The sequence below is a fragment of the Bubalus kerabau genome, chromosome 14 (genome assembly GCF_029407905.1).
Source record: "Bubalus kerabau isolate K-KA32 ecotype Philippines breed swamp buffalo chromosome 14, PCC_UOA_SB_1v2, whole genome shotgun sequence".
Classification (NCBI taxonomy): domain Eukaryota; kingdom Metazoa; phylum Chordata; class Mammalia; order Artiodactyla; family Bovidae; genus Bubalus; species Bubalus kerabau.
In genome coordinates this window covers 11160286-11187476 of record NC_073637.1, presented here as the reverse complement: position 1 = coordinate 11187476, position 27191 = coordinate 11160286, and the positions used below count along the sequence as shown (strand labels likewise).

General features: G+C 47.8%; 1 protein-coding gene across 1 annotated transcript in view; it reads right to left on the bottom strand.

Moving 5' to 3' along the window:
• KCNQ3 (potassium voltage-gated channel subfamily Q member 3) overlaps positions 1-27191 on the bottom strand; it is a 291277-nt gene that overhangs the window by 12327 nt on the left and 251759 nt on the right. Inside the window, exons 4-9 of the mRNA XM_055545745.1 lie at positions 25507-25679; positions 19774-19929; positions 18413-18523; positions 16484-16579; positions 14972-15066; positions 8747-8773 (exon numbers count right to left, since the gene is read on the bottom strand). Of these exons, the coding sequence (XP_055401720.1) occupies positions 8747-8773; positions 14972-15066; positions 16484-16579; positions 18413-18523; positions 19774-19929; positions 25507-25679 (658 nt within the window). The remainder of the gene's footprint in view (positions 1-8746; positions 8774-14971; positions 15067-16483; positions 16580-18412; positions 18524-19773; positions 19930-25506; positions 25680-27191) is intronic.

The following is a 27191-nucleotide window of genomic DNA, read 5'->3' as shown; positions in this document are numbered from 1 at the left end:
AGGAAATCGCTGAAGACACACAGAAGGCTTTCCCAGCCATGAACTAAGAAGAGGGAGGTTAGGACAGTCACTGCTCAGGCCCCCTGCTTCCTGGCCCCTGCCTACCTGTCTTTGCTATACCAAGCAGATCCATTATTCCGTCCACATCAGACCCCTTGCCCATTCCCAAGTCCCCTCCTGCATGCCTTGGTGCACTCAGCCATGCCCTTTCTTCCCTTCTCAGCTGACCTCATTCCCATCAGCCCTTTAAAACTGCCCAAGTGTCTCTTCTTGGAAACTACTCCCCATATGCTTCCGAGACAGGCTGTGTTTGTCTCTGGGTTTAATACAGTGTCAAGGCTCTACACACCCATGCCCGCCTGCCCCATTGGCTTGTGCAGTCCTGGAAAAGCAAGGATTCTGCCTGCTTATCTCTGAACCCACGCCACACCCCTGCTCAGTGCATCCTGATGTTCAGGGCTTTGGGGCAAAACTGACCTGGGGAGAAACGTCTTGAAAAAACAGGTGACCTAGGACACAGAACTCATGCTGTCTGGGTCCCAGCTTCCTCATGTGCACAAGAATGGGGATCAGCCTGCATTACACACTGTGTAAGGGTTAAATGAGGGAACGCACGTAAAGTGCTTAGCCAACTGTCTGGGAGGCGGACGGTGGCAAGATGCTTTCAATAAATGCTGGCTGTCATCATTATCTCGGTAAATAATCCTCTTCCCACAGAAACAGCAGAGGGCTAATGACATGTGTATAAAGGATGGATAATATTTCCTAAGCCACAAAAAAAAAAGTGTTTTTTTTTTTTTAATGAACTGAGGTGAGTTCTCAGGATATATGTATATATATATAATTTTACTGTACTTAATGGTAGTCTGAAACATTCACCACCATCACTGAGTTTGACCACAGCAGGAGATAAGTATCAATATATGAGGAGCTTAATTCCAGAAAAACTAAGCGAGACAAAAGTAATGGCCATCACTCTGTCCTGATTTGAATCTCAGCATAGGTGCTGACTATTAGATAATGAAAGAGATTGCTTGGTTCTGTCTCTGTGAGGACTAAGAATTCACTTATCTGGCATTTAAATGCTTCACTTCTATCTCTAACAGTCTGAGTTGCTTTGGCCATGTTCACTTAATACCCCATTGGTCACAGAGGTCAGTTTATGAGACAAATTCCGACAGCATTACGAATCCAGATGCATTGGCCACAGGTCAGAAATCTAGGCTCTGAGTTACTCACAGCCATAACACCTAAGAGGCTTATGGAATTCTTCCTCCAGCAAAGTGGGTGATCAGCTTTCTTCTTGATTGTGTTGCCTGAAACCCAAGACCCTAAAGAATAATCAAATGCAAGGCCAAGTTCATCCCTGAAACTCAAAACCCATCTCGGCCCTTCTCTGTATGGATTTCTAGTGCATATTTCAGGCCTTGTATTTGAAGGCTTGCAGATCTTGCAAGAAAAGCTCTCCATGAAGCTGACATCAGATTTCCTTGGAAAGCTAAGGTCTCTGATTTGTTAAGGGCCGACAAACAATTTCCAAATGTGATTTGGGAAAACTGGAAATACAGACTAGAGACGGAGGTTTTTCTTTCCTGGCAAGATTATACAGTCCTTGCCCTGGGCTATTGCTCCGGTAACTCTTTGTTAAGTTGCTAAGTCGTGTCTCACTGTTTTCAACCCCATGGACTGCAGCACACCAGGCTTCCCTGTCCTTCACCATCTCCCAGAGCTTGCTCAAACTCATGTCCGTTGAGTTTGATGATGCCATCCAACCATCTCATTCTCTGTCATCCTCTTCTGCTCCTGCCTTCAATATTTCCTAGCATCAGGGTCTTTCCCAGCATCCAGCCTCTTTGCATCAGTTGGCCAAACTATTGGAGCTTCAGCTTCAGCATCAGTTCTTCCAGTGAGTATTCAGGGTTGATTTCCTTTAGGATTGACTGGTTTGATCTCCTTTCTGTCCAAGGGACTTTCAAGAGTCTTCTCCAGCAGCACAGTTCAAAAGCATCAATTCTTCAGCGCCTAGCACTCTTTATGGTCCAACTCGCACATCCGCACATGACTACTGGAGAAACCATAGCTTTGACTACACGGAATTTAAGTTGTATTAAACTCTGTGCATTCCCCTATTCATGCTTCCCAGCCTCAGCACAAGCTGTGACCTGTGCCTGGGAAAACTTTCATCCTATATTTTATCCAAATAACTGATTTTGCTGGAAACCTGGTCCAAGCAGCAGTCCCCAGGCACACTTCCATTTTTGGGCCAATGAGATAACCATTCACTGTGCATTGTTTTGAGGCTTTTCTCAACCACAGCACTTGGCCATCATAATGGAATCTTCACCTTACGAGGGACTCTCTCACTGTAGCAGTGGTTCTCAGCCAGTGGTGATTTTGCCCCCAGGGCACTCGTGGTGACGGCTGGAATCATATTTGATTGACATAACTTTGGGGGGTGGTGCTCCTGGTTTCTAGTGGGTCAAGGCCAGGGATGTTGTTAAACTTCCTATAGTGCACCCAGGGCAGCCCCCACAACAAAGGCTTATCCCACCCAAAAGTCAATAGAGCTGCCAATAAGACATGAAAAGGGTAAGCTATTGGCTCAGAAACTGCCCTTTGTCTAGTTATCCAGCACCTAACACAGTGCCTGGCACATAGTAAGCCCTTACAGCATCATTATGATGTTGAGTGAAGGAAGGAAGAAATAACAACACTCGAGCTCCTGATTAACAAGATGCATCCAACCTCAGCTGATAAAGGAACTGCTGTAGAGTGGAAAGAGTGCTGCCTCTGGAGGAAGAGAACTGAGTTCAGATAGCTGCTCTGTGGTTAATATTTCAACTTGGGTAAGGCATTAACTTTGATTCAGTTTTTATCTTCACCTGTAAAACAGAGCTAATGTCACTTATTTACCCAACAAAAATGTGTTCTGCATTTTGAAAATGCTAGACTCTTGGTAATTTGCTGAGGTTACAGTAGTGACCAAAGTAGGCATGATTTTCAGCCTCCAGTTAGCTTACAGTAAGGCCAAGAAGCCATGTGACAGGCAAACAGATACATATATTGCTAGAAACCTGACCAGCATCAATGAAAAAAAAAAATTCTACCTGCTCCATCAGTTAACAAAGGATGCTGCAGCCATCAAACCATTACTTTATAGCCACCCCAGATGGTGAGCCCTGAGGGAACTTAGGATAGAAACAGGATGCCTGCCATCAAGATCAGCCACTGCAGGGGACAGTTCTGGTAGTCCAGTGGTTGGGACTCTGCCCTTCTACTGCAAGGGCTGTGGGTTTGATACCTGGTCAGAGAACTAAGATCTTGCAAGTCACAGGGTGCAGCCAAAGAAAAAAGAAAATAAGATTCTAAAATAGAAAGAGAAAATAGGAATTTCTATCATTCTAAGTCTACCTGGAGACACCAAAAGAGTTTCAAGAAGGAAAGAGTATATCAACTTTACATTAAAAATATACACATACATGTTCATAGCAGCATTATCCACAACAGCCAGAGGGTGGGAACCACCCAAATGTCCATGGATGGATAAACGGGTTAGTAAAATGCAGTATAGACATTCACTGGAGCCTTCAAAGGAAGGACACTGACGCCAGCTACAGCACGGATGACCCTTGAGGACATTATGCCCCAAGTGAAGTAAGCCCATCACAGAAGGGCAAACACTAACATGAGGATTTCACTCACACGAGGATTCTAAAGTAGTCAAACCCAGAAAGTATAAGAGAATGGTGATTGTCAGGGGCTAGAGGGAGGGGAAAATGAGGAGCTGGTGTTTAATGGGCACAGAGTCTCAGTTTTATAAGACTGAGAAGTACCCAGACTGGTTGCACAACAACGTGAATATATTGGAGACTTCCTAAATGTACATTTAAAAATGGTTAAGACAGCAAATTTTATGTGTCTGTTACCACAGTAAAAAACATTTTTTTCCCCCAAAGGGAAACACAGTGGCCTCTCCATGGAGTATGGATTGGAGGGGAGTAAGGAAAAACTGAAAGACCAATGAAGAAGCCTTATGTTTTCCAGGCAAGAGATGCTGGTGGTCTGGACCAGGGTGACTGCACTGAGGAGCAAGAGGAGACCAGAACTTGGACATTTATTTTGGAGAAGAACCATGCTCGTCTTCCTCGATGGGTTCTATGTGGCCGCGAGGGAAAGAGAAAGTTTCTGGCTGTATACAGAACGGGTGGGTGGGGACGCCATTTATTTTTATGGGGACGCCATTTATTTTCAGTTGAGCAAATGGGACAAAACAGGTTTGGAGAAGAAATCTAAGGGACTTTGGCAGTCCTTTTCCTTGATACACACACAACCACACACACACACACACACACACACACACACACTTCATACAAGACTGTGGCATGAAGTGGATTTTAGTAAATGGTGAGGATCTGCCTCACAGCTCAAATAACTTAAATTGAGTATCATTATTAAAGTACTTTTGGAAGTTGGAATATAAAAATATAAATTTTGGTTTGTGTTTGCTGAAGAAACACTGGAAAGATACCTAAAAATGAAAAAGAAATTATTTATGGGGAGTGGACTGTGGAATAGGGTGGAGAGGGACAGAAGTTGTACTAAGACATTTCATGGTTTGCCTCTATATTATTATTATTTATTAAACTGTGTATTTCATTTTATCTTGGTCATGCTGCATGGCATGTGGGATATTAGTTCCCCGACTAAGGATGGAACCCAGGTCCCATGCATTGGAAGTCAAAGTGAAGGTCGCTCAGGTCCAACTCTTTGCGACCCCATGGACTACACAGTCCATGGAATTCTCCAGGCCAGAATACTAGAGTGGGTAGCCTTTCCCTTCTCCAGGGGATCTTCCCAACCCAGGGACCGAACCCAGGTCTCCCACATTGCAGGCGGATTCTTCACCAACTGAGCCACAAGGGAAGCCCAAGAATACTGGAGTGGGTATCCTATCCCTTCTCCAGGGGATCTTCCCGACCCAGGAATTGAACTGGGGTTTCCCACATTGAGGGAGGATTCTTTATCAACTGAGCTACATGGGAAGCCATTGGAAGCATGGAGTCTTAATCGCTGGACTGGCAGGGAAGTCCCTACTTCTACAATACTTTGACTTATGAACCATGTACATGTTTTTTAAAGAAAACTTAAATTTAAAAATTAAAATTAAAAAGTCATTTAGACTCTCTCCATCGGGAAAAATTCTCAGTGGTTATACCATCCAGTCAGGTTCTGAATCCTCTCTCTTCTCATTTCTCCTCCTTATATACTCCTTCCAGGGTTGAGTCCTTTTCTGCTCCAGTCTAGATTTTTCTCATTTTCAATTCAATTAAAATCTCTTTTGTCTCTACTTTCAAGCTTAGCTCTGGGTCCATTTTTTCGCACATTAAAACTCACAAAAGTGTTCATATGAACAAAAGACAAACAGAATCCTAGGAGTGGTACTTTTAAATGCAAATCCTGCCCTTCCCATCAAGGGTACAAAAATAAGATGAGGTCGTGGGGATGTGGTGTCATGGAAGCTGTGATACCACAGAGAACTTGAAGATAGACAACCTAATAGTGAGGTTAAAGAATACCAAAGGCAAACAGTACTTAGTAAACAGCTTTGCTTGGGACCAACTTGACTACATTCTCTAGCTTCCTCATGCCATCTTTGTTGGGCATGTGTGTCCTGGATAAACTAACAAAAATTAAAAAAACAAAAGAACAGAAGTTGAGTTTGGGACATGTCATTTTCAGGAAAATGGAGAGGTACCCTGTCAAGTAAATAATTGGGGACCTTGTCTTTCTTGTTTATAGCCATATTCCCTAAAAGGGTTTCTGGTACACAGGAGGTCTTAATAAATATTCATTGAATAAGCAGATGGATGGGTGAACAGATGGATGGATGATGGATGGATGGATGGATGGATGATGGATGGTTGATGGATGATAGATGATGGATAGATGCATGATGGATTATGAGTGATAGATGGGTGGAATGGACAGATGGACAGATGATGAATGGATGGAGATGGACAGATGAGTGATGGATAAACCAAGAGTACAGTTTCATTGCAGGCAAGAGAAAAGTTTTTTGAAGAAGTGGTCAATCTGTTTTGTTCTGTTTGTTGTGAGCTCAATGAACACAGACTTGTAACCTGCATACAGCAAGTCAATTCCACCCACAAGGACTTAAAGTCTTTATTTTGTCTCTTATTTTTTCATTATTTCTGCCTTCCATCTTAAGACATGGGAGAAGGGGGCCCTACACAAGGGCAGTGGCCCCCCTTTAGAAGGCGCCTCTGGCACTACCGTCTATCCTGAGAAAGGCAGAGAAGGCAACCGTCAGTTCTATAAATAACTGTCATCATTCATGTGCCAAATCTTTGCAGCTTTGGTACCTTGTTTTCTCTCCGAGCGGGGGGAAAAGCTGTGAATAAAAGTTTATCTCGCCTGTGCTCTTTTTTCATAAAAACAAGAAGTTGTAATTGGGAATTAGATGATAATGAAAGTGGAGTGGCCTGGAACTTGACGGGCCTTCTACAGATGGCATTATGATTTCAGATTTTCAATCATGGGAGAAGCATGCCCAGCAATGTGGCAAAAAGCATCTATCTGAGCCCCAAATAAACCGAAGTGCCTAGTCTAGGGTGCAACAATATTCTGCACGTATGTTCCAGTCTGGCTGAATTCTATTCGTGTCTGCATAGGAAAGGCAGTAATGGTAGATTGAATAATTCACTTGTTGTGAATAATTCACCTGCATGATCTGAAACCCTGTTGATCACAAGAGGGGAGGGAGCAGGGAGCCCTGTTAAAGAGTCTTAAGGTTGTATAACTCCTGGTTGCTCGTGAGTTTTGGAACTTAGGGTGAGCCTGTCCTCTTGAAAAAGTATCTAGAAGAGGATCGCTGAGCTATCTTCCTGCTCTGCCTCTGAGACATAAAACGGCTGCAAGTTCTCTAGCAAATGCGCCCTGACTCTGTCAGCTGTCCAGCCCCCTCCTCTACACCCAAATACCCACTACAGTCCAGACTGGTTCCAGGCAAGAAATACTCCTTCCATTTGAAAACCTGCATGAAGGAGGCAGAGAGTCCAAGCCGTGTCTGTGTCTGTGAGCGAGCTGGCACTGTCTATAATCATTTCTTTCATGTGGGATTATATGTGTGATGAGGCATCGTGGGCCCCATTCAAGACCACTTGACCCAGACTCCCAAGGGTCACTGTCCTCAAGTGGCTCCCATACAAGGTGGTCTGGGTGCTACCACCGCTTCTGCCCAAATTCTGTCAGCTCTAGAGGTTGAGCTGGTGTCCAGAAGATGGACTGAGAGGCCTTACAAGTAGTTTGCCACAATAACAGTTTCAATACATATTTTATAAATATACTATGCATATTTACATTTATCATTATTTCTGTTTTATAAATACAGAATAGTTGTATTCCATACAGCTTTCCATAGCTTCAGGTTCTGCATTCACAGATTCAACCAAGTGTGGCTCAAGAACATTTGGGAAAAAAATTCCAGAAAGTTTCAAAGTGGAAAAGTTGAATTTGCCACACTTGGGCAACTCTTTACATAGCATTTACATTGTTTTTACAACTATTGACAGAGTGCTTGCACTAACTAATCTAGAGATGATTTAAGTACACAGGAGGATGCATGTAAAATGTTAGTCGCTCAGTTGTGTCCGACTCTTTGCAACCCCATGGACTGTAGCCCGCCAAGCTCCTCTGTCCATGGGATTCTCTAGGCAAGAATACTAGAGTGGGTTGCATGTAAAGGTTATATGCAAATATTGTGGCATCTGATACAAGGCACTTGGGCATCCATGGATTTTGGTATCCACAGAGGGGTCCTGGAATAAATCCCTTGCAGATACCAAGGGATGACATGTATACAAACAGTTCAACTGTTTCCAAGAGGTGGTCTTTCTTTATAACTCCGAGTAGGAGCCATAGCTTCTCTGATATTGTGACATGTTTTTGAAAAGGAACCAGAAAGAAGACGGCTGAGCTCCCTCTGCCTCTGCAGCAGCCTGTGGTGAGCGTGGTTTACTGGGGATTGTGAATTACAGTCGTGATTTACTTTCTGAGGGCTTCCCTGGTGACTCAGATAGTAAAGAATCTGCATGCAATGAAGGGGACTCAGGTTCGATTCCTGCGTCAGGAAGATCCCCTGGAGAAGGGAATGGCTACCCACTCCATTCCTGGAGAGTTCCAGGACAGAGGAGCCTCGAGGGCTACAATCCATGGGGTCACAAAGAATCAGACATGACTGAAAGACTAACACTTTCACACTTTTTGAGCCCAAGATGCAAATGAAGCAAGTTATAGTGGAAATAACATGGTCTGAATATTCAGACCTGAGTTCGAATTTTGGTCTTACTACTCAGTAGCTGTGTGACTCAGGAGGTGAGTAACCCAACCTCTCTAAGACCCAACCTCCTCAACCCATAAATGAAAGCAGGAGAGTCAAGTTTTCACTGGTGACATGAGGACCATGTGAGACCACATATGTAGGACTCCAGGCACTGCCCAGAGGAGAAACACCCAAAAGGTGGCTACCGCTATGATCACAATTAAGTTGTTCTTGAGCAAATTTACATGAAATTGGCAGAAGAAAATGGTGTCCAGCAACTTCAGCGAGCCCCAAAACTCTATCTCATGACCAGCACGACTGCCCAGGGGCCCCAGGCCATACACAACTGGACCCCCTGTCCCGACACAGTGATGGGAAGAAGAGGATTCATGATCACAAACGTACCTGGCTGCTGGATCCAGCTGTTCTTTCCTACGAGGAGAAAAAAATAAAGCATAAATTACATGCAACTGCTTCTCCTCTCCCCAAAATCTGTTTGCAAGCTTCCTTTGCTGAAGATGCAGGAGCAAGGCAAAATGGCACATTAGAGGGGGACCCATGAATGAGTTGGGGTTCCCCAGGCAGACCCTTAGACCCCTCCTGCAACCTAACAGGCCTGGTTCTGAATTCCAAGATCCCTCTCAGCCATTCATTCATTTATTCCAGAGTTCCCCAACCTCAGGGCCACGGACTGGTACCTCCTGTCAGATGAGTGGTGGCATTAGATTAAAAATAAAGTGCGCGAAAAATGTAATGTGCTTAAATCATTCTGAAACCACCCCCATCCCACCACCCAGTCTGGGGAAAAACTATCTTCCACGTAGCCTGTCCCTGGTGCCCAAAAGGATGGGAACTACTGATTTATTCATCCAAAAAATGGTTCCTGAGCACCTACTCTGTCCCACACCTTGTGCTGGGTTTAGGTGACCTGTTAGGTGGTGGGGACAGATCAGGGAATCAGGGATTAAATGAGATAGTACATATAAAGGGCTTCCCAGGTGGTGCTAGTGGTAAAGAACCTGCCTGCCAATGAAGGAGACCTAAGAGACCGATTCCTGGGTTGGGAAGATCCCCTGGAGGAGGGCATGGCAACACACTCCAGTACTCTTGCCTGGAGAATTCCATGGACAGAGGAGCCTGGCGGGCTACGGTCCATGGGGTCTCAAAGAATTGGACACGACTGAAGCGACTTAGCATGTGCACACAGCACTTATGAAAACAGATCTAACGTTATTCAGCCCTAGAGAAAGAGTACTGCATATTGTCCTTCTTCTCCATTTCTAAGAACTCCAATAATCTTGACCCTGCTCATAAAAAAACAAGTTCTGCTTATACAGTAAATTAACTGAGTCTTTTTGGTCAGGTAACTTCTGTTTCTTGGGCCTTAGTCTCATCTCCACTTTTGTCTATCTAATGATTCCAGAGCTGCAATGACAGACACTAATCATAGATGGTCATTGAAATTAAAATGAAAGAAAATTAAAAATTCTGTTTCTCGGTTGCATTAGCCATAGATACTAGACAGCCACCTGTGATAAGTAGTTACCATGTAGGGCAGTGCAGCTATAGACAATTCTGCTATTGATATCACTTTTAGGGAACTGATAAGTGTGCATGGATTTTTTTGTTATTGTTGACGGTAAACAACATCCGATTTTTAACATCTGCCCACTTCTCTGCTTGTGCATGAGAATGTGTAACTTACTATCTGCCCCCCTCCTACTCCCCAGATTCTTCCTGTACCTTAGTCTCCCACCACCTACTTCTACTGGAACTTCCCTGGTGGCTCAGACGGTAAAGCGTCTGTCTACAATGCAGGAGACCCGGGTTTGATCCCTGGATGGGGAAGATCCCCTGGAGAAGGAAATGGCAACCCACTCCAGTACTTTTGCCTGGAAAATCCCATGGATGGAGGAGCTTGGTAGGCTGCAGTCCATGGGGTTGCTACGAGTCAGACATGACTGAGCGACTTCACTTCACTTCATTTCTACTAGGTCTACACATTATCTGTGCTAAGTTGCTTCAGTTGTGTCTGACTCTTTGCGACCCTAGGGACTGTAGCCCTCCAGGCTCCTCTGTCCATGGGATACTCCAGGCAAAAATACTGGAGTGGGTTGCCATGCCCTCCTCCAGGGGATCTTCCTGACCCAGAGATTGAACCCAGAGTCTCCTGCACTGGCAGGTGGGCTCTTTACCCCTAGCGCCACCTGGGAAGTCTCAGTCTCCATAGGCCAGCAAATCAGAAGACCTGGGTTTGGTCTCTCCTGTGCCCAGCATCATGTGTGACCTTGAACAAGTTCCTGAGCTGGAGGCTTCTGTTTCTTCTTATCTAAAATTGGGGTTGGACTTCAAAGTCTCTAAGGTTCTTTGAAATTCAAAAGTAATGAGTATATAATTCTAAGTAATCATAAAAACAAAACAAAAAAGGCCATGAGTTTTGGAACTTGGGGTGAGCCTGTCCTCTTGAAAAAGTATCTAGAAGAGGATCGCTGAGGTATCTTCCTGCTCTGCCTCTGAGACACAAAACAGCTGCAAGTTCTCTAGCAAATGCGCCCTGACTCTGTCAGCTCATCACTGGTAGCCCCAAACATACAAATGTATACATACACATATCAATATGTACATGTGTGTATACATACACACATATTCTTGCAAAGTAACAAAGAACCACACTTGCTGGAATGGATATGACACTACTTTTAGAAATGGGCTACATAACTGCATCCTTCAAGATCTTTTGGAGGATCACAAAATCATGCAGCCACCATGGAAAACAGTCTGACGGCTTCTCAAAAAGTCAATATAGAGTTACCTATTCCACTCCTAGGTATACATCCAACAGAACTGAAAACACATATCCACAAACAGGTACTTGAATGTTCATGGGGGTATAACAGCACAAAAGTAGAAACAGCACAAGTGTGTATCAGCTGATGAATGGATAAATAAAATGGGGTCAATATTGTGAAATATTATTCTGCCATAAAAGCAATAAAGTTCTGATACACAAGACAACATAGACGAAACTTGAAAATATTATGCTAGGTAAAAGAAATCATAACATTTTATTTATTTATTATATTTATTTATTTGGCCATGGCATGTGGGTTCTAGTTCCCTGACCAGGGATCGAACTCAGGCCCGCTGTATTAGGAGCACAGAATCTAGCCACTGGACCACCAGAGAAGTCCCAAAATTTTATTTTTTATATGAAATATCCAGAATAGGCAGAATAGAGTGAGAAAATAAATGAGTGGCTGCAGGGGCTGCAGTAAAAGAGGGAACCAGGGGTGACTGCTAAAGGGCACTGGGTTTCTTTTGCGGATAATGAAAATGTCCAGGAATTAGACAGTGGCGACCAATACCCAACTTTGTGAATATGTTTTGAAACCCACCGAGCTGTTACTTTAAATGGGTATCTTTTATGGTATGTGAAATCCTTTTGTAGTATATGAAGTCTATTTCAATAAAGTCTTTTTAAAAATAAATCAAATAAAAAACCTTTAGGAAGCAAGTGAAGACATACCAGTGTACCATCAGCTACTTTTTATTTTGCTGTGAAACCTATGGAATGGGTTGGAATATGGGGAACATTCTTTTCTCAAGGGACTGCCTTGTTTCAGAATGGTTGCCAAGTGAATTCTCTAGTGGCTTTATACTTTTGTCCTTGAAAAAAAGAAAGAAATGTTCCCTCCTAGTCTAAAAGCCATTCCCATATCACAGCAGCTGTCTGCAGCACAAAGTATTCCTCCGAGTCTCTGACAGCTAGGACAATGCCTTATTTATAATAAATCAACCCAAAAGAATGGGCCTATTGCCAAGACCTCGGATGCAAAGCAAACAGAAATCATCTTGATTCAGTGTTCAGTGTGGTTCACAAGCTCTGGTTTTGGAGTTCAAGGTCAATCTGTTCTCTTCGGGAGAAGCGACTGGCCCATTCTAAGACTCATGCTCTCCTAAGGAATTTTGATACTACCCCAAACTCGAAATGATTATAGCTACAATAGGAATCTGCCTGCAATGCCGGAGACTCAAATTCAATCCCTGGGTCAGGAAGATCCCCTGGAGAAGGGAATGGCTACCCAACCCAAAATACTACCCAAGAATACTCCAGTATTCTTGCCTGGAGAATTCCCTGGACAGAGGAGCCTGGTGGGCTACAGTCCATGGAGTCGCAAAGAGCTGGACATGACTGACCAATTCATACACACACAGAATAGAATTCTAGAATCAGAAGGAATCATAGAAAGCATCTTCAGGGCGCATACCTGCATGTTAAGTTGTGTCCGACTCTTTGCGGCCCCGTGGACTGTGCCCTGCCAAGCTCCTCTGTCCATGGGATTCTCCTGGCAAGAATACTGGAGCAGGTTGCCATGCCCTTCTTTAAGGGACCTTCCTGGCCCAGGGATCAAATCTGTCTTTTATGTCCCCTGCATTGGCAGGCAGGTCCTGTACCACTAGCGCCACCTGGGAAGCCCATCTTCAGGGTAAGTAAATCTAATTACAAGTAAGAAGATAAAGTAAACCCAACTCTATCATTCCAGTATGGAATCTTGTTTTCTCTCATCTCCTTAGCTCTACAATTCATCACTTCTTGAATTTCTTTGCCTCTGCTTATTCCCTTTCAGGTCCTCCCTCCATTCTCTCTTCTTCCTGCTGTTACCTTCCTGTAAGCCCTCATTTCCTCTTCCCTTGAATCCTGCAATCATTTGTTAGCTGATTTCCTGATCCTGGGCCTGTCCAATCCGTCCTCCACATCCCTTCTCGTCTTTTTCCTGAAACACATATCTGATCATGTCATTCTCTGCCTTCAGTGGCTTCTCTTCCCTTTCCGGATCAAGGTGAGAGTCCTTCATGAGTCATGTGTGACCTTCATGGTCTGGCCCAACCTTAGCATATACAAGGAGCTCAAAAATACTGCTGGACTGAATGCCTGGACTAGAAGGTACGTGTGCCACTAGACTCTCTTGGGACAGCACCATAGCTCCTGAGCCGGGAGAGGGAAGCATGGCCCTGAGGTTCTGGAGCCCTGTGGGTCACGGTCAGGTTTTGGATCCTCTTCTCTTTGTCATGGTTACCCACTGGAAGGTTTTATGCTGGGGAAATGAGTCAGTAGACCTCGATGTCCTCAGTGTCCTTAAATCTTAACTGCAATCTGGTGATGGAGGTGGAGGGAATATTGAGGCCAAGTTCAGAGACTGGTCACAAATCCCATAATGAGAGTAAAGGGAGCTGGGAGGGAGTCACTAGTCCAGCACTGGGTCATGTCATGGTCTGTGAACCCAGACATATGGCAGAAACATGCTGCAGAGCGGGTGGGTTCCCACTCCAGGTATGAGTCTGAGCGTCCCTCTACTTCTCCTACCAGCTCAAGGGTCCTAGCAGTCCAGCCTTCCATTCACACACTTAAAACTCTGAGCCCAGGATCAAAAACCTGGCAAGGTGCAATCTGTTTCAGAAACCCAAGTAGTGACCACAGGCTTGGAGGACCCTAGATGTGGCTGACATTGGCCAAAATGACCAAAGTTTCTAAGCCCCAGTTGGCTTATTTGCAAAAGGAGCCTGGTGACACCAACTACCCAGCCTGTCTCCAAGGGCTCCTGTGTTAAAATCACCAGGGATGCCTGTTTGAGATGCTTCAACTATTCCAACACCATTAAAATTATTGAGGGCTTCCCTGGTGGCTCAGTGGTAAAAAATCTGCTTGCAATGTGGGAGACACAGGAGACGTGGGCTCGATCCCTGGGTCGGGAAGACCCCCTGGAGGAGGAAGTGGCAACCCACTCTAGTATTCTTGCCAGGAAAATCCTTTGGACAGAGGAGCCTGGTGGGCTACAGTCCATGGGATCGCAAAGAGTCAGACACGACTGATGCGACTAAGCACACAGCACAACACTGCTGAAGGATGCAGGATCCATATGTCCACATCCCCCACTGACTGTAACCCATCTTAACGTCTGAGAACCTCTGACTTATTTCACAGGGTGCCTGTGAATATTAAATCAACGTCAACTTGTATTCCAGGAGCATACTGGATGTCCATAAATATTCATTTCCCTTCCCTTTTCATAGGCGCTGGCCATTGGAAATGGAATGTAATTTTTTTCCCTAAAGACTCTCATTTAATTTCTCACTTCTGAGAATACAGAACATCTCTGGGCCCCCAAAGGACTCCCCCAGTTGCTTCTTCCCCCGCCCTTTTCTGGTCTGAGGGTGAAAGGCACAACTATCCTGGCCTCCAGGATGGCCAGGATAGCCCACTGCACCCACTCCTCACTTCCTCAGCCACTAACCCTGCTCCAACATTGACCGGACCTTCTCTTTCAGCCACTCCACACTGTCTAGCTGGAAACCCTGGGTGACATCCTGAGGTCATCTGGGGAGCCTCAAAAAATACTGGGCTGCACCCCCGTACCTGCCTCCTCCCCTTGGGATTATGATTTAATCAGCCTGGGGATGGTCTGGGCATTGGGATATTTTAAGCTCTAATGAGTCTAACATGAGGCCCAGACTGAGAACCACCACCCTCCAGGATGTCTTCCAGGAACCGTGAAGGCCATGGGCACACATACAGACCCACGGAAGCGGTGGTGAGTCATGCCCTGAGCATTCAGCTGAGCAGCCACTTGCCTGAAGAACGGAAAAGAGACGACTGATTCATAGAACCTCCATGTTGCCACGAGATCAATCCTGTTGGGGTTGGTAGCATAGTACCTCCAGGCAGCCTGGGGAGGAGAGATGAGGGGTGGGAATGAGCTGGTGTCACCCAGAAGGTCACTCAGAATCCCCAACTTTGAAACAGTCAGCCCTGGACACTGCAGGGTCCAGTGCGCACTGAGGTCATACCCAGGGAAGCCAGACTCTTGGCCTTTTGTAGCTCCTATGGGAAGAAAAACCTCCTTGACCTTATCATCTCAGATGGAGAAAATCGACGTCGTAGCGGGTAGGGTAGAGAAGTGAATTACCGTGGAGAGGGGAATCTGGGTTTAAGAGCCCTGAAAGGAGCAGGGATTCCTGTTGCTGCACGATTCCTTGAGATTTCTCAAGGAGGTGGGAAGACAAACAGTCTTTTGTGCCACTTCTGGGTGCAAAAGACAGTCTGGCAAGTGAGGTTTTGATTCTAACACACTAGATCTTCTGTATACTGTGATGGTTTGAGGGCTGGGGAGGATAACAGGGCAGACTCTTGGAGACCAGAACTGCCTTAGGAACTACAAGCTGCAAGATAACACCGTGCACCATCCTGCGTCAGCCCCGCAGGGACACTCACTACAACTGGAGGCAGTGTCATGGGAGGCCATGCAGACGGTGTGTCCCAGGCAGGCAGCCAGAGCCAGAACACTCTCCCTTCCTATTCTCTCCGCTCCCAGCAGCCCGTAAAACCACGAAGCAAGAACTCTCTCTGAAAGAGAAGAGGGAGCACTCTGCCCCTCCCGCCATCTCTCACTATTGCCCCGGCTCCCAGCCCAGGACACCGCACCCGCAGCTGCACGGCCGTCTGCTGGGTGGGGTAAACGGTGAACTGGTCGGCACTGTGCACACACGGGCATCTCTCCCTCTCTGGACTTATCAGCTCTCTATCACGAGCAGATGTAAGGGCCCACATCTCCTTGCAGCTAGTTGGCCACACACCTGTGCTCTAGGCTGACTCTTCCTTGTGGGTTCCCCGTTCAAGACTGGTGAGAATAGAAGGGGAGAAAAGCTAGTGTGGACCCAAGTCCAGGCCAAGTTCTCCACCCATCAAGGGTGAAGCAGCTGGTGGGCGGGCTCCTGTCTGAGTCCTGTGTCTAGTCTTTGACTAGCTTAGAACTTGGATGGAAGAGTGATGGGATGGTCACTTTCAGGACACACAGAGTGACTAGTCATAGAAGTAAACCATAGCAACACCCAGAGTTGTGGCAAGCAGGCTTGGTCCTGGGTCTATCCCAGATCACAGTATGCCCACTCCTTTAGAATCATACAGATGTGCATGTGTGCACGCATGCACACACACACACACAGATACATGCACACACATACACACAGACATAGACAGACACAGACACACACACATACACATAGACACACACACACAGACGTAGACACACACACACACATGCACAGATGCGTGGCCCCGTCCAGTTCAGCCCCAGGCAGACAGACCTGGATGAGCTCAGCAGCGGGCTTCCTCCTTTTCTCAAAGTGCTTCTGGCGGTGCTGTTCCTGTACCTTGAGCGCTAGCCCGGACCCCAGGATGCCCTGAAGGGAGAGGTCAGTCCCTGAGGTCAGCTCCCCCAAGCCTCTCCTGGAGCCTCACCCCAACTCCAGGCCCCAGTGATGACACCGAGTGAAGGGGAGAAGAAAAGATCCCTTCTTTGTCTTCCAGGCAGTGAGGCCGGGTTAAGTGGGGCCTTGAAGTTAGGGTTAAATCCCCGACTCTGCCACTCCCAGCAGGGAGGCCCTGGCCAGCCTCTTCTCTGCTGCATCTCAGGTTCTTCCACAGGGAAGTCAGATAGCAGCACTCACCTCACAGTTATGTGAGGAAAAAATGAGATGACGTAACAGGGACTGCCTAGTAAGGAGTAGGAGGTGCAACAGATTCCCAGTTAATATTAATGGAGTTTAAAAAATATTTCAGTCGCTTGCATTGTCATGTGACACTTTTACTCTGGCTGGCATTTCTCCGAATTGTGATCTGTTTTGATTTCTAGGTCAAACTCTCACGTGAGGGGTGGGGTGGGGGGGGCACACCCCTTTCAAGTTGAGAGACCATGTCCCATGCCCACAGCCCCTTATCTTTTATAGATAAAGAAACTGAGAGTCAGAAAGGTCATCTTCCCAAGGTCAAACAGCTTAGGAAAAAACACTGGATGGCTGCGATGGACGAAGGGAGGGCTGCCATGGACAAAGAGCCTCAGTATCAAAAGGATAGGAGATGAAGGGCAAGGAAGAGGGGTTGTTACACCAGAAGGTTCTTTGCAAGCTTTGTGATTAAGAGCCACACTTGAAGGAGCAGGCCTGGATCTACAACCCAATAGCCCTGTGACTATGGAAACTTAACTGACCCAGTGAAGCCTGTCTCCTCATTTGGAAAATGGGGAGAAATGCACACTAAACTCCAAATGTTTTTACAAAGATTAAATGAGACAGCGTAGGGGAAGCACGTGGCGTGAATCTAGTTCACAGCAAGTTCAACACTGCTGCATATTATTACTGTCGTTATGACGCCGGTGGGCGCTGGGCTCTGGGGAAGCTATCCTACCAGGGATCAAGAGTTTCAGGGAAATGCATTTTTTTTACACAAACTAGAAGATGACAGGGCAGAGAAGGGAACTCACAAATATAAAGGGCTCGCTATGTGCACGGAATATGGGGTGAAAGACATAATCAAACCCCCACGGGGCTCACATTCTCCCGGGGAAGCAGATTTGGAATCTGAAATCCCAGGTGGATTCAGACATGCTTTTACAGAGCGATACCCAGAGGAGGGAGTGCTGAACTCAGCCTAAAGAAGGCAGCATTGAACTGGGTCTGGAGGATAAACAACATGTCCCTGTATAACACAAGGAACTATATCCAATATCCTGTGATAAGCCATAATAGAAAAGAATACTTTAAAAAAGAATATGAGCTCAGCTTGGTGGTCTGTGATGACCTAGAAGGGTGGGATGGGAGGGAGGTCCAAGAAGGAGGGGATATATGTAAACATATGGCCGATTCACTTAGCTGTATAGCAGAAAGTAACGCAGCATTATAAAGCAATTATACCCCAACTTTTAAATAAAGAATGCCTATATATAGATATGTCACTTCGCTATACAGCAGATGTTCACAACACTGTAAATCAACTATAGTTCAATAAATTTTTTTTTAAAAAAAGGAAACTGAGTCTTGAAAGAGGAGTAGGTGTTTGGGGGGATCATTCCTGGCAAAGAGAGCCACACAGCCTATGGCAGAGACAGGACAGCTATTGAGTTGATGGGGCTGGAAATCAGGATACGAGAAGGTGGAAGATGAGGCTGGATGGCTGAGCTGGGGCCAGGCAGTGATGGATCCTGCCCATCATCGAGGGAGAACAGTAAGAGCACTCACGGCTGGCAGGGCAAAAAAGGAGACGCCAATTAAGGAAAAGGTGGCTGCGATCAGACGGCCTTCCCATGTTTTGGGCGTCTTGTCTCCATAGCCAATGGTGGCCAGTGTGATCTGAAAAGAGAAGCATTCAGACACGGGGCTTCCCAGGGGGGAGGAGGTCAGTGATGTATCAGCCGAGCTTTACCCATAAGCCTTTGTACTGACAGGGGCACTGTCCCATTTAGAATAGCACTCCCGTGGGAGAGAAGGTGCCAACGACCAGCAATCTTATATAGGAGCCTTGAGACCACATCTGTTTCTAAGCTAAGGATTTCTTCCCTATAGTCAATCAGTCAACAGGTACTTCAAGAATTGCAAACATGTGTATGTGCATATATATTCATGTGTATGTTTGCAAATGCATGACTTTGTATATAGCCATGATTCTGAATGTATGTGCTCTCATGGATGTATTTATATGTACTGTGTATATAGGTGTGTGTGTCTAAGGTCTGGGCCCGTGTCTGTCCAGGTGTATGTTGAATATTCCTCTGTGCATTTACACTTGTAGGTTATCAGCAAACGTCTACTTATGAACAGGGAAGGCAGGCTATGGGAGTAGTTAAGAGTGTGGCCTCTGGAACTCAAATGCTTGAGTTCAAATCCCAGGTTAAGCACTAACTTGGCTCAGAGAGCTTTGAATTAGTGACTCAACCCCTTCAAGCCTCAGGTTTTCCAATTTGAAAAAGTGAAAATGTTATAGTAGCTTAGCCGTGTCCGACTCTTTGCCATCTGATAGACTATAGCCTGCCAGACTCCTCTGTCCAAGGAATTCTCCAGGCAAGAATACTGGAGTGGGTAGCCATTCCCTTCTCCAGGGGATCTTCCCAACCCAGGGATTGAACCCAGGTCTCCTGCACTGCAGACAAGATTCTTTAGTGTTTGAACCACCAGAGAGCTAATAATAGGAGTTATTTGCACTTAAAATGTGTTTATAAATGTAAAGTGCTTAAACAATGCTTTAGTACCACATGCCCGATGAGGGTGGGGCCGTGTGTCTCTAGGTGTGCTTGAGGGTCTGGGTATACACGTCTGCATCTGCCACTGGGTCTGCACAGCCAAGCCTGGCTAATGACAGGTAAGGTCCCTGAGTGACCGTGGGACGAGACTGATCAGAGCCCTGACTTCTAGGGAAAAGCCCTCCTTCCAAGGGCCCACCCTGCTGGGTACCTCTCCCGGGGGGGTTCCTAAATGGAGGCGCCCTCCTCTCCCCTGTGCTGAAGAATGCAGCTGCCCAGCCCCGCATGCCCACATCATGCCCTCCACGTCCTTCCCAGCCTCCAGCCAACCCCCATGGGGCAGCCTTCAGGGTGGTGACTCACCAGGCCCCACCACAGGGCATCTGCGTAGGTCTCAAATTCCTCTTTCATCTCTTCTCCTTGGGCATCCACCTCCGGCACATCTTTCTCAACCAGGTAGACGAGAAATGAAGACAGGATGAGCGTCAGGAACCCGATGTACCAGGCGGTGATGAGCTCCTGGGACAGCAAGCAGTGGACAGGGAAGCGGTCACTGCGTGGAGGCTGGGAGGAGGTTGCAGGCAGACACACTGGAGCTGGAGTGCAGGTTTACCAGCTCTGGGACACGGGCCAGTTACTCACCTTCTCTGATCCTCACCTCCCATCACTGGAAAATGGGGGTCATTGTTTTCATCATTAACAGAATGAGGGGATGGCTCTAGAAGGAGAGGGAGAGCTCTGTGGTCACTTAATCACAGCTCAAGAGGCTTCATGGGGAGGCAAGAAGGCAGCAGGGACGGGCCGCTCCCTCGGAGACAAGGCCTGGGACTCAGGAGACCCTATTCTATGCAGGATTGGGCAGAACAGTGATAAAGCTTTTTCCACTTGGAAAGTGACAGACAGGGAGGGGGAATTATCCTGGCAAAGGGGACAGAGGTGTGGATGGGGACCCAGCCCGGCCACTAATTGACTTTGTGACTCTGGGCAGATGACCTCTCCTCCCCAGCCTCAGTTTTTTCATTTTTAAAATGAAGGGACTGAACCACAGAGTTTCAAAAAGTGCCATAGATACTTCAAATGCAGATAGGCATTTTTTATACAAAGTAATCACATACTGATTTAAACCATGTTAGTATAAATTAAACATAAAACTATTATTTCATGGATATGAGCGCATGATAGACTGGGATATCCTTGAAAACAAGAGAGAGCTGATGTAAAGGAAAAATGTTAAGGGTGGTAACGGTAAGGGGGGTGCAGAGACATGGCAAAGATGGGCAAACCACTGAAGTTTCACACACCCTGACCATGACGATCCCTGAGGCACTGCCTATGTCTCTCATTCTATTCCACCTCCAAGGGTTACCCTGGTAGGTTGGGCAGAAGAAAGTCAAGGTCATGGGCAAACACAGTCTGGAGATTAGGCCTGACATTCCTGCCAAGTCATCACGGAGAATGAAGCCGTTCACATCGACAGAGTTCTCATATCCGACCATCCTCGGCCAATCAGCAGGCCTCCAGGGTCCATCACATCTCGCTGAGCCTTTGCTCACATTGGTCCTCTGTCCTCCCGGCCTCTCTCCGGGGGCCCAACCCGAGAGCACTGGGGCACCTAAGACCCATGTCATCTCCATTATGAGAGCTTTCTGGATGTTTGCTCCCCCAACTAGAGCGACCTTTCATTTCCAGCTTTTTTTTCCCTTCTACGTCTTCACCATTTTCTAAACAGATGTTAAGTCTCTATTACGCTCATTTGCTTATGGGTCTGACCTTTGCCACAGCATCATGTGCCCGGTGCACTCGTGTGAGTTCACAGCAGACAGAGGTTGGTTGAGATGCTGCAGGCAATCCAGCAGCCCTTCCCCTTCATGAGTGTCCACTCCACCAGGGTTTGAGAAGGAAAGGACGAAGTGGATGGTCCTTCCCCAGTCACGAACCTTTCACCCTGTTGAGTGTGATTCCAGCGTGACTACGTTCTTTCATACTCTCCGCCTCCAAATGCTGAACCAGAGAAACAGCTGTCCATGTGCGTATGGAAGTCCCGGCTGTGTGGGATGAAGAGCTGGCACAGTGGTCACTGGGGAGGGAAATGAGTCCCTACTGTGCCTTGCAGTCACTCAAAGGCCATTCAAGGTAATTCTGACTTGATGCAATGTTCGCCAGCCGCTCCGTGGCAGTGGCCGCCCCCCGACGTCCACAGGCTCCTGCACACGCCTGAGCCCCCCAGCAGTCAAGTGGCAGCCTAGGGTCTGGGGTCCAGCCCGTGGGAGTGATGGGAGCTACTTCCTGTGTTAGGTCCATTCTAGAGGATGCTCGCAGGCCCGCTTCCCTTGCCTCGGTGACTCAAGGCTCATTTCCAAGACAAACCAGGACCACTCGACCCACATCAGACACCGTGTGCATGAGAAGACGCCCACATTTTTGTGCTAAGGCATGAAGACTCTTGAGAGTCCCTTGGACTGCAAGGAGATCCAACCAGTCCATTCTAAAGGAGATCAGTCCTGGGTGTTCATTGGAAGGACTGATGCTAAAGCTGAAACTCCAATACTTTGGCCACCTCATGTTAAGAGTTGACCCATTGGAAAAGACCCTGATGCTGGGAGGGATTGGAGACAGGAGGAGAAGGGGACGACAGAGGATGAGATGGCTGGATGGCATCACCGACTCGATGGACATGAGTTTGAGTGAACTCCGGGAGTTGGTAATGGACAGGGAGGCCTGGTGTGCTGCGATTCATGGGGTTGCAAAGAGTCGGACACGACTGAGCGGCTGAACTGAACTGAACTGAACAGAGACTCCAGGGCTTATTTGTTCTGGAAGCAGAGTCTGGCCGATCCCAACTTTAGTAAGAGCATTAAAATCCTACCCTGTGTGGGCCCCTCACTCTTCATCTCTGGGTTTCCAGGAGTGTCCAGCATGGAACTTGGCCCAAAGAACATGTTTTTTTGAATGAATGAATGAAGAAATGAAGTGGTATTTGTTCACCAGGTTCAGAGAAGGAACAGGTCTAAGCTCCTGCAGTTAGTAAATACTGGACTCAAATCCAGGTAAGCGCTTATTCTTTCTGAACACACTGCCTGCTCTGGAAGTGAAGGCCAGGCCTACAGCCACGCTGGAGCTCAGGGACAGTGAAAGGCTGAGGGCTCGTCCAGCCGGGACTGCTGGGGGAAAGATGGGGCACAGAGCTGGCCAAGCAGTTGCTCTGTCTGCCTTTGGTCTCGAGCTGCAGACCTGTGATTCTGTCCTGATTCCACCAGCTAAGCTGCAGGTGTGGGGTCCGGCGGTGGAGTGGACCATCTTTTCCCAGGTATTCATGGCAAACATACAACTGTCGTATATTCTAATCTGAGGGAACAGGACGAGGGCCTTACCCAGCCATTTTCAGTCCTGATTTCCACCAGAGCCATGAATCAGTTCAGCTGCATGGACACCAGCTTAGGTGTTGCTAACATGTCCTCTGATAACAGATAAAATAGGGACTTCCCTGGTGGTCTAGTGATTGAGACTCCATGCTTCCAATGCCGGGGGCATGTGTTGGATCCCTGGTTGGGGAACTAGGGTCCCATACACCACGTGGCATGGCCAAATAGTAATAATAACAATAAAATAATAAAATAGTTCAGGTGAAGAAAGAAAGAAAGAACTCTCTCAAAAAAAAAAAAAAAAAAAAAAGCCCTGTCTCCTGAGCCTGTGGCCAGAAGTGGAGCAGACAGGGAATAAAACATGTATGGGAAGAAACTGCGTTTTCAGATGTGAGACTCTAAGTGTTTTAAATTAGTATTTCATTTTCTTTCTGTTATTTGTTTGTACTGTTTGGAATAATACATGCTACTACTAATGAGCACTAATTATTTGCCAGGTACTGACACGTACCTTGGCTCATGTGAGCAGCCGGAAGTATTCACATTTTAAGCCCTGAGGAAGCTCTCATGAAAAGAGAGCAGCATCTTCAAGTCTTACGGCTCGCAGGCGGCGGAGCTGCAATTTGCACTCAGCTGCTGTCTGACTCTTAAGCTTCTATTCATTCTACTATGAGATGCTGACATATCTGGGTGTGTACCTGAACGGGAGGAGTCCAGGAGCTTGGCAGGGGCATTCTGGGCTTGCCCAGGTTGGGTGGCAGATGATGTTAAGACTTATAAGGAAAACTCTGAGCTCCTCAATGGCAACTCGGCCCGGGCTCCCTGCTTTCGGTGTAGTTCCCCAGAAGCAAAGTTTGAGATGGAGATTTAGGAGCATGTGAGGGCTGCCCTGGTGGCTCAGATGGTAAAGAATCCACCTGCCAGGAGATGCAGGTTCGATCCCTGGGTTAGGAAGATTCCTTGGAGAAGGAAATGGCAACCCACTCCAGTGTTCTTATCTGGAGAATCCCATGGACAGAGGAGTCTGGCAGGCTAAAGTCCAAGAGGTCACAAAAGTGTCAGACATGAGTGAGTGGCTAAACAACAAGCATGATGATTGAGGGAGGGTCTTGGAACAGAGGGAATGAGAGGAGCCGGACAGGGCAGAAGAAAGAGCTCAGCAAGGGTGTGCTCCGTGCTGAGGGGGGAGGCGGAAGCTGAGAACAATATAAGCTCCTGGGCCGGGCAGCTCTCCTGTGCTTTTCCAGGGAAGGGACAGCTGGGAACATTAGCAGCCAACTCTCAGAGCAGTTAAAGGGCTGAGCACATCCTCCCAGGAACGGGGGCCTGCTCCAGGTGCCAACCGTGTACACTGTACCCACCAAGATTGGCACAAGAAGATGCTCTCTTCTCAGTGAAGGAAGCTTTCACTTTATCCCCTAAAGCAGGGGTCCCCAAGCTCCAGGATCTAATGCCTGATGATCTGAGGTGGAGCTGATGATTTAATAATAATAGAAATAAAGCACAGGCTAAATGGTAATGCACTTGAATCCTCCCCAAACCACCCCCACTCCCGGTCCATAGAAAAACGATCTTCCACAAAACTGGTCCCTGGTGCCAAAAAAGCTGGAGATTGCTGCTCTAAGGAACACACATCTCAGGAGCCCTTTGCTCTGATCTCTCCCGAACTGGCTTCTGAGTGTGTTATTTTTTTCCTGCCACTCAAAGGTTTTCCTTCATTTCTCCAGGGTCCAGCCAAGGCAGGGATGTTAAAAGAAAGTGGTACAAAAGGTTTGGGCTAACCATAGGAGAGAAACGCAGAGCATGGCAGCTCCAGATACATTGGCCTCTTGGTCTTAGCTTCTCATCTGCCTTGTAGAGGCAAGAGCTACCACTAGTAAGCCACTGAACATGGGCTCTGAAGCCAGACAGCCTGGGCAGCTCACTTCCTCTTTCCGTATCTGCTTCCTTATCCCTGAACTGAGGTAAGAACAGTGCTGATCCTGGGGTGAGCTAATCTGTATCAAATACCAAGTTCAGGCACTGTGCTTCTGACTACATAATAACAACAACAGCAGCTGAGCCACCATATCTATGAACTGAGTGCATTCTAAGTCTTCTCACCCTACGAGGTGAGTGCATATCATTTCTGTTTTATAAACACAGGAGAGAAGACCCAGAGTGGTTACAGTGTGTGTCAGTGGCTCACTCATGTCCGACTCTCTGCGACCCCATGGACTGCAGCCCGCCAGGCTCCTCTGTCCGGGGGACTCTCCAGCCACGAATACTGGAGTGGGTTGCCATTTTCCTTCTCCAGGGGATCTTCCTGACCCAGGAATCGAACCAGGATCTCCTGCAGTGCAGGCAGATTCTTTACCATCTGAGCCACCAGGGAAGCCTAGAGGGGTTACAGGAAGTCTCCAGAGTCACACCAGTAGAGTCTGGATTCCAACCCGCCCGGGTGACTTCCTTCCACCCCACACTGCTTTGCATTAGGGGCCCCGGCATTATCATCCCTGTGTTTGGAAAGAGGATAACTGCGGTCAAAGAGGGTTGAGTGACGTGGCCAGTGTTGTTTGCATCTGGTCTACCTGTGTGTACGTTCCTCCTTCCCATCACCATCAGTGGTGGCAGGACCCCCCGGGGACACCGTCTGGGAGGGCATGCCGTGGACCAGATGCGGGTAGGAAGGAAGCAAGCGCGGTGGTCCAGCGGCTTCAGCGCGGTGGTCCAGCGGCTTCTCCGCAGCACTTACTTTGCTGTGGGCGCAGATGGCCGAGCCCAGGAGCTTCCAGGTGCCGCCCCTCCGGTCCATTCGCAGCATCCGAAGGATCTGCAGGAAGCGCAGGCTCCGCAGGGACGTGGCCAGGACGTTGCCCTGGTTTCCCACGGCAACCACCGGCACAGATGCGATCAGCACGAAGATGTCTGGAAAGAGGGTGGAGGGTGGGGAAGAGGGGGAAGAAGGTCAGGCCAGGGCGCGGGAGCCGTCACGGCACTGTTGGCCACAGACGGGCAGTTGCTGTGTTAAATCCTGACACCCGTGGGATACGTGTTCTTCTGAGACGGGTGAGGAAACGGGAGCTCTGAGCGTGAGCCCCTTTCCAGGGCCGTGCAGCCGGATGTGGCCGAGTTGGGATTGGATGCAGGACGCCAGCGCTCACTCCAATCCCAGGGAAGTGATGCTCCAAGACCCTCCAGCGGTGGTCCTTGGGGGGTCCCTCTCTGGCCGAGAGGGGATCGGGGCTGCCCAGGTGGTGGAGGGGCGGTCTGAAGCTCAGATGCTGTTTAACTGTGGGTTTCCCCTTTCCCTGGTGGCTCAGACGGTAAGGCATCTGCCTGCAATGTGGGAGACTGGGGTTCGATCCCTGGGTCGGGAAGATCCCCTGGAGGAGGGCATGGCAACCCATTCCAGTATTCTTGCCTGGAAAAAGCCCATGGACAGAGGACACTGGTGGACTATAGTCCATGGGGTCACAAAGAGTCCGACACAACTGAGAGACTTCACTTTCACTTTCCCCTGCAAGCAAGCTTTGAGAGGGTCCTGGCTGCGGGTACTGAAAGGGAGGTGAACTCGGGAAGCGGAAGAGAGGGGAGAGGGAGGCAGGGGAAAGGCCAGGGCAGAGGTCTTGTGGGGGCTGCTGCTGCTGCTGGAACCTCAGAGCTGCAGGCAGAACACCTCCCACAATCGTCCCTCTGAAAGATGGGAGCTGGGGTCTCTGTCCACAGGCTCCCGCCCCCTGCTGGCCGAGGGCGTCATCAACATGCCCACACTTCTGAGCTGCTCTGCCCAGTAACCTCCCTCAGTTTCAGAGAAGGCCCTGGGGTAGGGTGCAGGAAAGCATGGGAACCGCCCCAGACATGGGGGGCTGCTGTCAGGAGGAGACCCAGAAACGTCCACCAGAGCTGCAAGCAGAGGCCAAGGGGGTGAGGCAGTTCTCAAAGGGCCAAGCTGGCTCCTGAAGGTAAACGGTCAAAGATGGAAGGAAGAGGGCCCTGGTCTCATTCGCATTCCCTTCAGTGTTCCTCCCCAGAGCTCCAGGATCTATTATGTCCCCACTGCACTGCAGGGGACTAGCAAGCACAAAGGATCCCGTGATCCAGTAAATTAGAAAAAGAATCAATTAAACAGGTTTACTACTGCAGGACTCTCAGGGCCTTTAATGTACTATGCCCTGGGGCTGTCACTTTTACCAATGAAGTCTAGCCTTTCTCAAAAGATGGCAACCACAGAGCTGTTTAGCTGGTTTGTTTTTGCAAGGGCATCAGGGTACAAGGAAGACACTTGGAATGTTTATCCAGTGGGCCACGTCCAAGCTTCTGAAAACCCTCTGTGACCTGGTCCTAGGGAACCTTCTAGAAGCACATGTGGTTTTCTGGGTTCATGGTGGTCTCTCACATCTCCATACCTTTGTTTGTGCCGGCTACCCTGCTTGGATT